The following is a 16770-nucleotide window of genomic DNA, read 5'->3' on the forward strand; positions in this document are numbered from 1 at the left end:
TTAAACTGTACCTTTACATATGGGGAGTGAGAGGGGATATCTTCTGATTTCATCCATTCTCACACTGTCAGTAGGGTTTCTTATAGTATTCGAGCCTAGCAAATTTGGTTATTGTAGCTTTAGTGGTTTAAGAGATATGTATATTAAACATATTGGAGGGCGTGACTACGCCCACTTTTCCAAAAACTTTTACCCACAAGTGTCCCTTACTACTGCAATCTTCTAAATCAATTCACAGTTTTATATCTTAATTTAGTGCTTACTTTCGGTTTGTGGCGATTTGTGGGCGCTGCAGTGGTCCGATTACGCCCATCTACGACCACGAAATTTTTTTGTACTAAGGAACCCACATACCAAGTTTCATCGAGATACCTCAATTTTTACTCAAGTTACTGCTTGCACGGACGGACGGGCGGACGGAGAGACAGATAGTCAACCGGATTTCAACTTTTCTCTAATATAAATTAAAACCTAATTTTCTATCAAAAATGCTCAAGAAAAAATATTATTTTATTTTAGAAAGTCAGTAGGCTTCATATCCTTTGAAGTTCTACTTTGTTATGTTATAAAAAAATGTACATTACTATGGTAAATTTTCTCAGAAAATGTTACAAAAGACCCCTACAAAGGCTTCTAGTCTACAAGCCCTTTTAATTTGATGCATATTTAATAAATTTCGTTATATTTTATTAATTTCATAGACCACAAATTTAAACAGGAGGCAATCTTTCTCCAATCTGCCAACGTTAAAATAAAATATATTTTTGCAACAGAAAACTTTCTTTAATCACGTTTGTTCGTTACTCATATTGAGTGTTCCGATATAGCACCAATTTTGTATTTAAAACAGATGGCACTCATCATCACCTGGATTGACGCTTTAGTATTCTGAATTTAACTAACGGAATTTTTCGTTCAACACAATTTTTTGCGTTAGCAATAGACAATCCGTAATGGTGGAAAAACTCAATAAGTTAGTGTACAGGTTTTAAAATCATATAGGAGTTAGTATTCTACAAAGAGAAGCGCTTCTTCATATTACGTACAATCTGTTAAGAACTACTAAGGAAACGTTTCAATGCAAAATATGAACTTCCTGAGGGAAGAATATGACGTAAACCAACATCTAATCCAAAATGTAGCTTCGATAATTAACAAAAAATCACTTTTTTTAATATTAAGCAAAAACTCTTAATAGACACGATTGACAATGTCCAGATAATATTAGCCCATTTAAAAAAAATTAATCGCCGATTTGAAGAATTTCCAATACCAACAGAATGTTTCTGTAAACAAAACATTATGCAATGTGCCACATGCCAATATTAATTAACGGAGTTATGTTAAAGTTACAATTTGCTTTCTCGGAACGACACAATCATGCATGCGACGGTTGGAAAACCAGTTTGTTTTTACGTAATTATTTCAATACCTCTATTAATGCGTATGTGAATGTGTGAAAATTCCTCAGAACAGTTTATAGTATACTATTTATGGAACGAGTATGGAATGCATAATCAGAAGCACATGTCAATGGGTAAACAGAGTTACATGTGTGACCTGCATTTTTGAGTATGTCAATATATAAATGGAAAACCAATCCAATGCTCTCGTGCAATCGATTGCAATTAAGTGTTATTGTTATAAGCATTTTATCCTCAATAAATTTCCTCAAAATAGAAGAAATAATTAGTTGCATCAACGTAAACGCCAATTAGCTATTAAAGCGCTATTACATTATATACCTAATAATGCCACAGAGTGGGAAAATCGAACAATTTAATTAGATTTAATCGGTATATTTATTGTTATGGTTATTATTTTTGTTATTATACATTTTTTCATGAAATTGCACTTCGGAAAAAATTATATATCATTATAATTTGAATCAAATAATTTCATTGATCCCAAGTAATATTAATTATATGTATGGGACCTGGTCTACGAAAAGGGAGCTAACGTGCGAAAACTAGTTTTTTGGGAAAAGCTGTTAAAAATAATCGTCAGTTTCTCGTTATCTCATTAATTGTTCTCCTTTTTTTGACACCTAAGCCCCCTTTCCGTAGACCAGGTCACATATACTGAATAAAAGAGTTGTCATTCAAACTGACCGCTCGAAATCGAGATAAATACTTCTGCGGGCAAAAAATAGTAAGACTTTTTAATTCAAATTTCGTGCAAAAACCCAGTCGTCGCAACATGACCGTCAGTGACGTACATATGTATCAAATGTCACAACAAAATTGTGTTTAGTATCGCTAGTATGTCTGAAGTACATAAAGTGCATTCAGCGATTTTTATCATGAGTGAAATTATTCAACAAAGAAGTTCCGTTAAACTTCGTGTGCGATATAAAATTTCTGGTGCCGTAACGTTCAGCACGTTGGAAAAGGTCTTCGGTGATAATTGTTTTTCGCTAGCAAGTGTTTTGGATTGGTACAAATTATTCAAATAGGGTCGAGAACTCGTTGACCACGAACCACGTCCTAGACAGCCATCAACATGAACTGATGATCAACACGTCAATAAAATAATGGAATTGTTGCTTGATGATCAACAGTCGTAGGTCTTACAGGCATCGTTGGAATATCGGAAGGATCAGTGAAAACCATTTTGAAAGATCATTTGGGCCTACGAAAAGTTAAAGCACGAATTGTTCCAAAATCACTCAATTTTTTCGAAAAAACAGCGTCGCGTTATCGTTTGTGAAGCAATGTTTTCCGACTATGGGGATGTCGTGAAACTTATTATACTGGCGATGAGTCTTGGATATATGCTTACGACTCTAAAACAGACGATTAATTGACCGAAGATCATGGCAAAGGTGAGCCGAAGCCAAAAAAAAAAACCACGTCAAAGGTTAAAAATGACGGTTATGTTGACAGTTTTCTTCGATTATCGAGGTGTAGTGCAAATTCCTTCCGACCGTTCAAGCAGTATTGAAAGAATTTGAGTGTTATGGGTAATTTGCGCGAAGCTATTCGTAAAAAGTGGCCGGAATTATGAGCCGACAACTCTCGGTTTTTGCAGCACTACAATGCACCGTCGCATACGGCAATGATTCTTCGTGAGTTTTTTGCCAAATTTTCAACCTATTTTGTGCCGCAACCACCTTATTTCGGGCTATTCAGCAAACATATCCGACTGGTTCGGGAAAACTGATTTGAGTCAATTGAAGACAATAAGCGTGAACCGCAACGTACATTGAAGGCTATTACGGAAATTGACTTGAACAACTATTACGAGAATCGAGAAAAGCGTTAGCGCAAGTATATTGAGGGTCAAAGGACCTTGCGGTGGGCGACATAGATTTTGAAGAATAAATTAAGAATTTTAAAATTAAGAGCAGAGTCTTACTAATTTTTGCTCATAGTAGTATATGTATTTTTTATACTCTTTCAAACTATAAAAATGCACCAGTGAAGGTTAGTATAGCTTCAGTGAACCGAAGTTAACGTTTTTTCTTGTTTTTTTTTCTTTTTTGAAATATGATGGAAAATAATTTTTTGCAAACCATATATCAAAATTGTTGATTAGTCGATTAACTTCCCGCAATCATCATAATTCTCGGATTGCAGTGAATCGTTTCACACAATTATCGAGTAATAAATTTTAATTGCCATTCCAAGGCACACATTACAATAAAATTATTTTATGAAAATCGAAATTTTCAATTTTGCGTTATTGAAAAATCATTGAACAAATATTCAAATATATGTATGTATGTAAACATATTTTTTGTGGAAATATTCTGCACACCTTTAGCCGTGTGATGTATTAGCAATGTGAAAAATTATGGCGCGTTTACATTTCAAGTCAGCAATCGCTGTTTATTGCTATAAGCAAATGAGACATTGCAAATTGAAATAACAAATGCCTTATATATATTTATTTAAGCTTTCGAAATGCTAATTAAAGCGGTAGGAATATACGTATAATAAATAAACATCCAAAATTCAGCGATAAATTTACAAAAATTAAATTATGAAAAGTCAAAATTTGGCATATATGAAAGGTTTTGTAATTATATGGAAAATTTTATTTAAAGAAAAGGAAAATAGATCAAGGAAATATTGTTAAAAATAAGCAGGAAAAATAGCGTTATGCAAATTTGAGATCTATATTTCAATGTGTGTATATTACATAGACAAATATGACTAAAGCGACTCAGCTCGTCATATCTCCGATATTTCCTTCAGAGTGTTTTGATAGTGGCAATACAATACATCTAATACATCAAATTAAAAGTTTCCAAAATATAGCGTAATATTAAAATTTGCATTACTCTCTTTACATGTGTGTACTTAAGGCCCCAATTTTTTACTCACATTACACCAAAAACTTTTTTAAAAAATTCTGCGCAATAAGTTTCCTTAGGGTATAAGTATGTAAGTATCCAACAAAAGCTTACATTTTACTCACATTATATAGCTCATGGCTGTAATACAAATATTTTCATAATGAGAGCGAATAATTCCCTTGATACATAACTGTGCTTTTATGAGCCAATGACTTGATTTAACTCAATTTATTAGCGCTTAATTGCCTATGCGACACTGTCCGTATATTGATTCGTTAATGCAATGTTCGTACTCACCATACTCCGCTGATATATTATACTTTTATAGCGAATGAGTGACCTAGAAAGCGGAGATGACTTGTGTATGTGGTTGTCAAACATAAACGCTTTCCCTCCAACCCTCATGCGTCATATTCTCCGTCCACCAAATTTATACAAGTCATAATTTGATACGTCCATTCAGTCTTGACGCCCGTCAAGCTACAGCCCACCGTTATCTGTTAACTTATCATATACATGTGCCGTAACAAAATATGCCTTTCAGTAGCTCAAAATTATCGGTAGTAAATTGGTTTAACTGTGCAAACATGCAGTCACTCGCTCCTGATTGCGCATAAAGCCATAAAGCAAGCCATTGAATCTACATACATACTATATGTGCGTATGTATGCACCAATTTATTATCATATACCGGTGAGTACACAGTATTCACTTGCAAGTAAAATGTGTTCCATGGTAAATGATAATTACTCCGAAGATAGCTCTAACGTGTGATATTACCATTTACTATGGTACAGCACTCCAAATCTCAGTTTTGGAAGCAACTTCTTATACAATATACATATATATGACTTGAAAATGCAGCTTTTCAAAAGATTCAAGTCTTTTGGTACGAGTCTAACATTGACAAATTTTATACCCAAAATATTAACCAAAAAATTGTTGTTAAATCGATACCCCAAAGATGTTGAGATCTTCTGCTCTATCTCTGATGTCAATACTGTTTCAACCACTGAATGAAGCAAATTTTCGATGGCTTCACGACCTTAATAAAATACTTTGTGAATACAGAGTTTTCCAGTAAGAGTTATATGATTTCTTTAAAAAAAAACACACTAATTGTTAAGGTAATTCAAATATTTTGTATTTGGTGTGAAGCACAATCGATACAATTAAGTTCTGAATATAACATCATTCAAAAGGTCCTCACCACTCCTTTTACAGGAACGAGCCCAATTTTCTAGTACTTTTTTCACTAAATCAGGTCGTATATCATGAATAGTACGTTCAATATTGACTTCTAGAGCTTGGTGAGAGTCTGGTTTATTGCTAAAAGACTTCAAATAAGCCCACAAGAAGTAGTCTAATGAACTTAAATCACATCAGGACATTCAATGTCACAATGTTTTGAAATAATCGTGCATTGTGACCCGTAACCCAGACCAGATGTTGTCAAAATCAATTTCTTCTAATTGAGGCCATAAAAAAGTTGGTTATCATCGATCTATACCTCTCTTCATAGACAGTCACAGTGTCACCAGCCTCATTTCGAAAGAAGTACGAACAGACAACTCCACTAGACGAAAGACCACACCAAACTGTCAATTTAGCTGAATGTCAAGGTTATTCATGAATAATTTGTGGTTTTTATTCGCACCAGATCGGACAGTTTTGTTCCTTAAAAAAACGTTGTCGCTTTCAAGTTATTCCAAGGCAAAATCAGCAAATTCACGTTAACGGTGGTCCAGTGGTTTCAGTTCTTGAGTTAGAACAATTGTAAACGAAATCGAGCCCAAATATTTTCTCAAAATTTGTCAGGTTGTGGCTTGAGACGAAACAGTCCCAATTCTTGAGAACGTCTTGGAATCGACAAATTGCAGTCTTCAGCAACGCTTGCCTGAACGGCAGCAGTGTTTTCACTACTTCGGTTCTTTGGCTTATCGGTACTTGAACATTATTCGACGAATAGCGAGGTGAGCGATAATTACGACCATAAAATGACAAAAGCGCACAAAAAGATGCTATTGGAGAACGATTATTTTGGTAATAAAATTGAATAATTTTTAAACGTTGTTTCTGCATAGGTATATTTTTCCATGAAGAATTGTAAGCTTCTCTATATTTTTCACGATTCCGTAGCGGTGATTCCTTTAGATACACGAAACAAATTTTTCGAATAAAACTTTAAGCGAACATCGAAAAGGGTTTTATCTATCTAACAATAATGTATCGATTTGGTTTGCTTGCAGTGCTGGTCAAATTTGATCAGACGGTAAAACGGATCACTTATTATAATGCAGTGGTTTTTGCTGCTCTACATATCAACTCCCTCACTCACGGAAAAAACATTTCAATCTCTATATCTAGTCATGCAATCAGTGCTGGCATTATATTTAATGCTTTTTTTGGAATAAACAGTTTAACCTTTGCGAGTTTGATAAATAGAGGGCTAATTAAATGTATAGCTTAGCTTTTTCTAGGCTCTCAAAGAAATCAAATTTGCAGATCTTAGAGGAAGATAAAAAAATTTCAATCATCGTTTGAGTTGCAGGCTTTAATCCGCAAAATCTTTCTTTATCAATTTCAGCTGGTTGGGCTTCAGCGAGTTCATATCTCATTGCAGCTTAGATTAGGCCAGGTTTACTAGAACAATTCCTTTGTGCTGTCAGGATGTACCTGTAGTATTTCATGTATCATAGTCGCAGACAACTTCGCCAAGTGGCGTTCGATAAAGTTTCTAATCCCGTGGCCGACAGCTGAACAATGACTTGATGAAAACTCTATAACTCAGATGGGCTCACTAAAACTCTTTCAGTACACGTACCGAATCAAATACCATTTATTATTAGATTATCAGGTGTTACTTCATATCTAAATTTATTATTATACCTCGAAAAAGCTATATTAAGTTTGCTACGAAGTTTGTAACACCCAAAAGCAAGCGTCTTTATTATTGAATAAAGTCTTAGCCGAAATTAGAAAGACTAATAAATAACATAAACCAATTTAGACACAATTTCAGCAGCAAATATAATAAGGGTAAGATTCAATCCAACATACACGAGATTGTGAACGCACTATGCGCACTCACACTTACACGTAAATACACCAAAAAATGTAATATGTTCACACACACATAAAAAGCAAAATAGAAATTATTTAGTAATACACATCCGCTTAAAACGTTTTGCGCCAATTTTCCAAATCGTTCGCTTCTGATTTTTGTAGAAATTTTGAATGATTCTTACGTTTGTTATTTTAGAGGTGTGTGTTTGTACTTGCATATATTCCTTTGATGGTACATACATACATATATACTGTGTGTATTTACGTATGTGTAAGTCTAAGGAAAAAATCAACAAATCAAAATAGCGAATTTTCGTGTTGAAGCACGATTTTCACTTTTCAATAAACGTTCAATAAATGTTTGCAGTTTCAATATATGCTTTTGTCGTCCGTCTACGCGCCATGTTTTATATTATTTTTGTCCCATGTATCCTGTCGACAAAAATACGCCCAACACATTGTGCGCCCCCACACTGAAAACGTATTTGTGTCTCTGCTTCCAGCATTTCCACATGTTGCACGAGGAGCGCTCTGCCTCCATTTCGGAACGATGCACACGTAGTCGCATCAATTCGGCCATATTTGTGTCGTCCGAGGGCAGAGGATTTGATTCAATCGAATTTCTGCGTCGTCATGGTTCGCAGAGTGTGCTGTGTCGGAAGGCACGCAGCGCCGAGAACATCACCGATAATGAGCGCAAGGTGAGTGCAGAAATGTGTGGTCATTTTTTAACTCACTCCAATATTTACATGTGTATATATGTATGTATATATCATTTTCGGTTCCACTTTCAATTACAGAAAAGTTTCTCCGACAATAAGGGTTCGTGGCGCAACGAAGGGCACAATGACAGCGATCCGAATGCATCGAACCGGAGACAAGACGATATGGATGGCAGCGCCATTGAGCTACGCGAATGCCGTCCCAATGCCAACAATTGCAGTGCAGGCTGCTGCGCCGAGTCGCGAACTCTCTCCGTGCTCACTACCAACACCAGCTGCGATCATCCATCCACGTCGGCGGCCGCAGCGGCTTCAATGGCCGCCACAAATGTGGTTGTGGGCAGCATTTCAATTGAAACGCCACCATCCCACATCAAAGATGAACTGCACAACAGCACAGCCAGCATCGCAGCCACAACCACCGCCATCGTCGCTTTGCAGAATGGTGAGAAGAGACAGCGTCCAAACAACTTTGCGGGCATGTCAACGAAGACTTCCGTCTCGCGAGATTCCAACGACACTGTCGAGGAGTTAGTACTCGTGCCAACCGTCGCGGCCACGGCGGTGCCGTTGCCAGAGATAGCCATAACAAACCGTTCGCGTACGCTTGTGCGTCAGCGTTCCTCAACCGTCTCCATTTCACCGCACCGCAGTCCCAAGACGCTAGCGCTAAAGCATGCCAAACCGAAGATCGCAGCGTTACCAATGGTTTCGGTGTCGGGTCCATCACCACCGCACGAGAAACCGCCGCCACAACCGCAAACGGAGTATTTGTAACAAATGGCAGCCGAAACATTTATTTAAGTATAAGTGAATGCAACGTTGACATGGAAGATGGGAGGCATATATGAAGAGCATGCAAGCGGTCGGCGCAGCAGCGGGGAAAGTTGTTGTACGAAGGTTGGGTTGAAAGGCTTGTCTCGAATCAATAAGGCACAAAAGCAGCTCCTACCATATCCTCAGCGAAGTATATAATTGGAATCTTTCCTATACTCTTCCTAACTTCCAGCTCACGTACTTAGCTCACACACTTACAAATGTTTCGGCTATAATTGGAACAGCTCGTGGCCCACATGCGTTGGGCTTGTCTATCGTCTAAAATCTAACTAAAATTCTCAAAACTGACTGAACTATTCGTAACTACTGAAAAAACCGTTAAAAACAAATACATATGTACATACAAGAGAGTGTACATATAGGTCTGTGTATTTATCAGATAACTGTTAAACCTTAGTACTAGATATTAGCTCCAAAAATACAACCCGAGCCATTGGTAGATTGGCGAAAAGCTTTAACAAGTCACTTGAAAACTTTCAAGCTTTAATATTACAAATACTGTTTATAACATTTTTTCGTCATTAATATTTCATTATTGATCAATATTATTAGTGTAGCACACATGTGCATACATATGTATGTAAGTGTGCAACTATTTACTATTTATAAGTATATATATGTATGGAATTATTTATTGTATTTATGTAAATATGTTTGTCTAGATTTAAGCACAGCTGACAACAAATTATATTAAGCAATCGAAGGAAGTAACAACAACAATATAATCATAGAATAATTGATTACTATCATTACTTCTCCATGTATCCAAAAAGAAACACATGCAAGCACTTGCTTAGGATAGGTACTTAGAATTTTAGGGAGCTTACAGCGTAGGCTTCCGAATTGCATTTCTTTGTGGAATCCAATATAGATACATATATAGTGATTAGTTTTTTTATTATGTACTTAATAGTAAATATGTCCTTAGATATGTATTTGTAAGTTTTATATTCGTACCTACACGGCTAATATCATACATATGTATATCTATGTAACATGATATAAATATATTTTGTAAGAGGGTTAATGCTCCAAAGGGAAATCAGCTTGCAGGTGACAACGTCAGTGCCAGGTTGAAGAGCGTAAACAAATATAAAAACTTCTATGACATAAATATTAAAGTGTTCGATATTTCCCAGATTTAATTTTTCTTTCCAAAAGCCCACTGAAGTTTCAGGTTTTGCTATAAAAGTGAGGATCAAAGCAAACAAGCTCTTTATTTTTGATTTAAAACGTGCCTCAATTATATTTCTTTCCGGAGTACAAAACATTTTCTGCATAACTTTAACTGCGTATAATGTTTAAGGGACTATATACAGTTAGGAGACTGGAAAAAACGATTTTTTTTCTGAGAAAACTTTTAAATTTGTTGATATTAAAATTTGTGCATATATTATGGTGTCTTTTAACTGTATTTTAAGACTTATTATTAGTAAAAATATTTATTTGGTAAGGAATTACAGCTGATCTCCGGGAGCTCCTCACAAAAAAGTCGTTTTACGGTGACCACTTTATCTCTGAACTGGATCCTCTGCAATTAAAAAACCAAACAGATTTCGTCAAAGTAATGTTAAATCTGTAAAGCAAAACGAAGGCATAAACAAATTAAAGTTTTTGACGGTTTCTTAAAAAAAAAATCAAGTTTTGACCAAAATTTCGGCTTAAATTATTTATAAAAAAGGTATTTATCGGTGAGAAGAAAATCTTCGGTAAATTGCTAAAAAATGTATCTAAGAAGCTCGTGTTGAAATTTGAGACTAATCGGTTATGCCGTTTTTGAGTAGTGTTGGTCACCATTTTGAGAAAAACGCGTTGAAAGTTTGGTCTTGTACTACCAAGCACTCTGAAACACCTTTTCAAATTTGCGTGTAACTTCGAAAATATTCACCCGAACAATATGAATTTGTATTTTAAATCTATGTATACTAAGAAAATAGAATAAATCGATTTTTTGAAATCCTAACTGTACATAAACCCATAAGGCAATCTTTGTATGAAAAAAATGTACAAACAATGTCGTAGAGCGGAAAATTCTCTATTCGAACATTTTCTCACAATGGTTGATTTATTTACGTTGAAGATAATAAATTTAAAAATCCCATAATCTTTACAAGAAAAAACTAATAAAATTGAGTTACGTTTTAAATTGAAAATAAAGATCTTGTTTAAGTTGGATCTTCATTTTTAGAGCAGAAACTAGAAAATCTGGGGACATTTGCCAAAATTAAATAAACTTGGGTAATAACGGACACCCTAATAGACAAACATACATACTGCTATGAGCAAAAACTAGTAAGACTTTGTTCATAATTTCAAAATTCTTAATTTATTCTTCTAAATATATTGTAGTGCAAGAACCAATAGCTCTCGGCCCTTAATTCCGGCCTCGGTTGGAAAAAATTGAGTGATTTTGGAACCAATCGTGCTTTCACTTTTCTTAGGTCCAAAAGATCTTTTATAATGGTTTTCACCGAACCTTCCGATGTTTCAAAGATGCCAGTAAGATCTGTGACTGCTAATTGTCGATTTTCAAAGACCAAATTTATTTCATTTTATTGACGTGTTGACCATCAGTTCATGTTGATGGTGAAAAACGCCAAATTGATTTTATGTACTTCAAAAAGACAAGTGTATACCAAACACTAATGATTATTTTGATGTGACATTTGGCGCAGATGTCACTGACAGTTATAAATAAATATTTCGACGAATGGGTTTTCGAGCGAAATTTAAATTAGCAAGTCTTACTATTTTTTGCCCACAATAGTATATTAAAACAGAGTCCCAAATTGGCATGTTTTTTTAATAAAATTGTCTTTTCAAATACATTGTTTATAATTTTCCAAAAAAAATAATTTACAAAAATACTTTTCCGCAATTTTTATTTTAATTTATTTTTTAAATTTGTAGGTATTTAAGAAGTGATATTTTTTTTGTAAATAAAAAGTGTAGCATACTTGAATTTTGTGGAAATGAAGGATTGTGACTCAATCTGTAGAGATTTTCAATATAAATTAACTAAATAAAAAAAAATGATAAAAATTAACTTAAAATTATGTAGAAATGTAAGAAATTGTATAAAAATTATGCATATTTACTAAAATTAAATAATTATAGCATGTACTCATAGAGGAATTTAAGGGCAGGTCAGGGCTCCAAAGGCAGGCCAAAATCAAAGCTCAAGAATAAATCATAAATCATTGCAATTTAAACACATTTAGCTAATCGTCTGTAAACACTACACACACATCAGCATTCACACGCTAATACTTAGAAATTTAGTAATAGATCGAAGCTAGCGTCTAGTCCACTGAATTATTTGAAGTTTGAAATGTTAAAAGCCAAATAGGACCCTGACCCGACAACCGATGCGTATAACATTTATATGTATGTATATTTGTAGTATTTATACCTACTCGTACTAGCAAACTAATCATGACCTAAACAATATCTACATATGTACATGCATAAATACATACATATATAATATATACAAATATATTTATATACATATGTTTACACCTACTGAAACTGAATGAAGAAATATGGTATAAGCTTTACTCTCCCCTATCAGATAAATATCTAAATGTAAGCAACAAGATTTTATGCACATACCTACATACATTTATATGTACTTATGTACATATATACATACTTCACAGTGTTTAAGGAATATTTACGAGAAATGTTCAAAAACCAACCCAACTAAATATCACAGTGCAACCGAAGGATTTGATTTTTCATAAAAACAAAGGAAAGAATATAAATATGTATATTTAAGAATGCATATAGAAATATAAATTCATGAATTGAATGACTACCTATAGAGCCATACACACGCAAGTATTTTGATTGGAAAATAGAAAATTTGAAAGAGGCAGCTCTTAATATGCCTGTTTTTTAGTTGAAAAAAAAATGTTGCCTCAGAATGACACACCCTAATGTATATACAACCAGTAATAGTCAACTCGAAGGCATTTCCCAAAACAATAACAACTCTGATCTGATAAACTTATTTCTTACTAACTGTTCTCTCATTGGAACTGTTCAGAATTTAAGTCTTTTCCATTACAAAGTAGAAATATTTTAATTATTATTTTCTTCGAACAAGTCTAGATTTTCTTCGAAAAAGTCATAGGTGTACTTTTTACTGATGCAAAAGTTCCAAAAACAATAATAGAACCTAAAACAACTCAACCGATAAATGAATTTGAGGTTTCAGTAAAAATTAAATGTTAACTAAAGAGTTAATAAAAACGAATTTTTAATAGAAACACAAAAAAGTTTAGATAAAACAATAAAAATAATATGTTGAATCATAATGAATTAACTTTTTTCATTTGGCAGATGCTCAAGCCATAGGTCCATTGCACTTTGTATTTGATAACGGCAAAGAGAAAGTTGTTCTTGTTTTTGTGCTCACCACATTATTTTGATGTGAAGAAATATTATTTGCAAGGGTTTTTGATTTTATATATATATATTTTTTTTAATGTTTATTTATTTTTTATTACATATATTTATTTTCGTTTTTTATTATATTTATTTATTTTTTTTAAATTTTATTTTAAGTTTTTCTATTTACATATTTTTAACTTTATTCTATTTATTTATTTATATTCTGTTTCAATTTAAATAACTGTTATTTTTTTATTTCTAAAATTAAAATTTCTTGCAGTTTTTCAAATTTTTAAGGTTGATTATTTTTAGAAAATGTTTGCAAAAGAAAAAAATAATTCCGTCTATTGTTTATTCAACGAACAGCTGTTACAAGTAAATATTGCGAAAATGTCACATTTAAGTTACAATATACATATGTGTGTAAACATAAATGTGTCAGCATAAAAACCATGTATTACATATATATACAATCACCCGAATGTCTATTATAAGTGTAATAAAAACAAGTTATTCTAAAATAATTCCAAAAGCTTTACCCAAGTCCAATATAATGTCGAAAACAATTGAAATCAATAAAATAGTTTCGGATTCACACTCAAATAAAAAAATAAAAAAATAAAAGGAATAAAAATATTTATGAAGTCAATAATATATATATCGTAAAAATAAATATTATTTCATATATCTAAATATATAATAAAACAATAAATTAAACGTTTTAAACGAGAAGTTTTATTATGAGGGTCGTTAAAAACATTTTTCCACCCTTTTATGTATTTTTTTTAAATCATTAAGTTAACCAATTACAATTATAAATTATTTTAAAGCAAATTTTAACAAGTAAACGAATGAATTTAATTAAGGTTAAATAAAAAGTTTTAACAAAGGTTTATGGCTTCTTTAAGAAATTAGTGTCTTATTTAAAATCACCACAAAATATACAATAATTATGTAATATTTCATACTCGTATTAGTTAAATACATAAGTTCATCCGAGCCAAACCGTAAAAACAAACCAATATTTTATAAGTACATACATATTTCACTTTGAATTACTGCAAAGTACTTACAAATCGAATCAACATTATTTGAAAATTAATTAAAAAAAACGTCTAATTAGGAAACCATTTTAGCGAGGTAAACATAATTTTAATAAGAATTTTAATGCAACAATTATAGAGGAGTAAACAAATTTTGTCATTAATGAAATGTCAATTATATATACGATTATTTCAGAATGTCTAGATGTTAATTTATTATAACGATATTTGCTTACAAATACAAACATTTGTATATGTTTTAGAGACCTGTCATGGGAAAAACTAGATAAAAACTGTCATTAAATAAATGGAAATTAAACTTCAAATATATAGTAAATACAAATACAGTTTATTTCATTTCTGGCGGCGCTCGAAAATCACACAATGATTGCCTTGATCATAGTAGCTTTGCACTAACTCTACATCTGACACTTGCGCTAACATTGCTTCCAGCTCACCGTACTCGAATACATGGTAGTAACGCAAGTAGGTGCTTGAGGGCGCAGAGTTATTCACATCTTTGTTCGCAACTGAAGCGCCCTTCAATTTCCACGGCACCAGCACATCCTGCTGCATGAAATCAGTGCGATTGGTGTGTACAGGCAGTTGTGGTGCACCGGTTATAAAAGGCTCAAATTGTTCTGCCTGTTGTTGTTGCACCTCCTCTGCTGCACATTGTCGCTGTTGCTCAACGGTTGTCTTATTTTTGTTTAAGGCTTTGTTTTGCAGTAAGTATGCCGATTTCTTATTATCATTGGCGCGTTGGTCCTTCGCCCAAACATAGATAAGCGCACGTCCAGCTGGACGCAGCAGTCTCGCCATTTCCCGTATCGCAGCTAAACGCCGGTCTGCGGTTGCTAAATGATGAATAACCGCAATGCTAATGCAACCATCTACGATTTGACTGCGGACTGGTACGTGTAAGCAATCGCATCGAAAAGCATTTGGCAAATTTGAGCTGTCTTCGCTAATAATTTTTGCACGCTCTAAGCATGCGTTAATAAGTCCACTACTACGATCGCAACCAATTGTTAAAGCATTATTATTACATTGAAGATATTTTCCATTGCCACAACCAATATCCAGTAACACTGATCCAGTTTGAAAGCTACGCAGAAATTCAGCAACGCGTGGCCAAGGTGTGTGACGAGTTTCACTGAAGTGCGGCGCAATACGATCATAAACGCTGTGCACGTTCTTTTCCTCTAATTGTGCAGCTATCACATCGGTTATGACAGGTGCTAAGTTACTTTGTGCATTTATGTGCGAATCACAAAGGGTCGGAAATGTGCAGTCGCACGGACCTCGTCGCAAACGACGGAAAGTTAATGAAATGCGTTTTTGGCGCGGCATCACTGTCAAACCAGTCTCCGAGGGCACAATATCAAGTGTACGCGGAGTAATACCGTGTGTCCAGTCATAACGCGATGCGCCCGACATTACCAGCATTGAACGACGTAACAATTTGAGTGGCTGTCGATCAGAGCCACGGCGGAAGTCCATAACTACATCACCTAACAGTGATAATGAAAAAATTGGGTCAAGGAAGGCGCTATGCGTATCTACATGCGGGGGTATACCCTGGCCGGGTTCATAGATGTTAACCGTCAATTGATCCGGCATATCCCAATCCCATGTTGGTAGACCCAGCTTTGTCGTTTCAGCTTTTAGACGCGGCCAGAGCATATCACACTCGTTTGGTATTTTGTCGTTTAACGGTTTTGTTGGATCAACATTATTTTCTCCATATATGAATTGGTAACCAAAATGTTTTACACGTCTATGTTTTAAATCACTTTGATCGACATCTTCTATATTAATTGCTTTCAATAACATATTTTCTTCAGATTCTGTCAAAAAATCGGGCAATAGTACGAGCCCTTCTGGAAGCGGTTTAGCCCAAACATTTTCTTCTTTGCACATAGGTAAACTTTTAAAATATGATAAATAAACCACACCGCCACGTTGCTCTAGCCCTGCACGTCCGTGCATGTTGTTATAAATGCGCTCCGCATTGTTCACATTGTCGCATTTCAAAAAGCAATAAGACTTGTTTGGCAACATGACTACTTGTTGCACCGGTGCATATTGGATTGCATTAGATAAAACGGATTCTTCCGTAAGGCCTGTAGAAAGACCGGCATTCAAGATACCAAGAAAGCATGTAGGCTTCTCACTACTTTCAATCCCAACGTCAGTGCGGATTATTGCCTCACATCGCCGCTGTTTCCGCTCTAATTTACGAGAACTGTAATCCTTAGTCATTTTACTCTTACTTTTTAAAAAGATTGCTTTAACCTTAAGTAAACTTTATAATTTAGATCCGAGCAAATGCTTATCCCGCAAATAGTGAATCGCTTATCAAATTAACATGTGAAATTTTAATGTTTACATTCCAAATGTC

The 16770-nt window shown here is 34.2% G+C and overlaps 2 protein-coding genes across 2 annotated transcripts in view; one reads left to right on the forward strand and one right to left on the reverse strand.

Annotated features, from left to right (window-relative positions):
* LOC120771166 overlaps positions 1-10330 on the forward strand; it is an 82729-nt gene extending 72399 nt beyond the window's left edge. Inside the window, exons 9-10 of the mRNA XM_040099049.1 lie at positions 7870-8067; positions 8167-10330. Of these exons, the coding sequence (XP_039954983.1) occupies positions 7870-8067; positions 8167-8865 (897 nt within the window). The 3' untranslated portion in view covers positions 8866-10330. The remainder of the gene's footprint in view (positions 1-7869; positions 8068-8166) is intronic.
* A 4111-nt stretch (positions 10331-14441) lies between these two features.
* LOC120772147 (alkylated DNA repair protein alkB homolog 8) lies at positions 14442-16760 on the reverse strand. Its single transcript, XM_040100579.1, has one exon. The coding sequence runs from the start codon at positions 16629-16631 to the stop codon at positions 14721-14723; it is 1911 nt and encodes a 636-aa protein (XP_039956513.1). The 5' UTR covers positions 16632-16760; the 3' UTR covers positions 14442-14720.
* Between the last annotated feature and the right edge of the window lie 10 nt (positions 16761-16770).

The sequence above is a fragment of the Bactrocera tryoni genome, chromosome 3, assembly GCF_016617805.1.
Source record: "Bactrocera tryoni isolate S06 chromosome 3, CSIRO_BtryS06_freeze2, whole genome shotgun sequence".
Taxonomy (NCBI): Eukaryota; Metazoa; Arthropoda; class Insecta; order Diptera; family Tephritidae; genus Bactrocera; species Bactrocera tryoni.

Coding starts and splice junctions, on each gene's coding strand:
- LOC120772147 (XM_040100579.1), bottom strand. CDS start 16,631: ATGACTAAGGATTACAGTTCTCGTAAATTAGAGCGGAAACAGCGGCGA.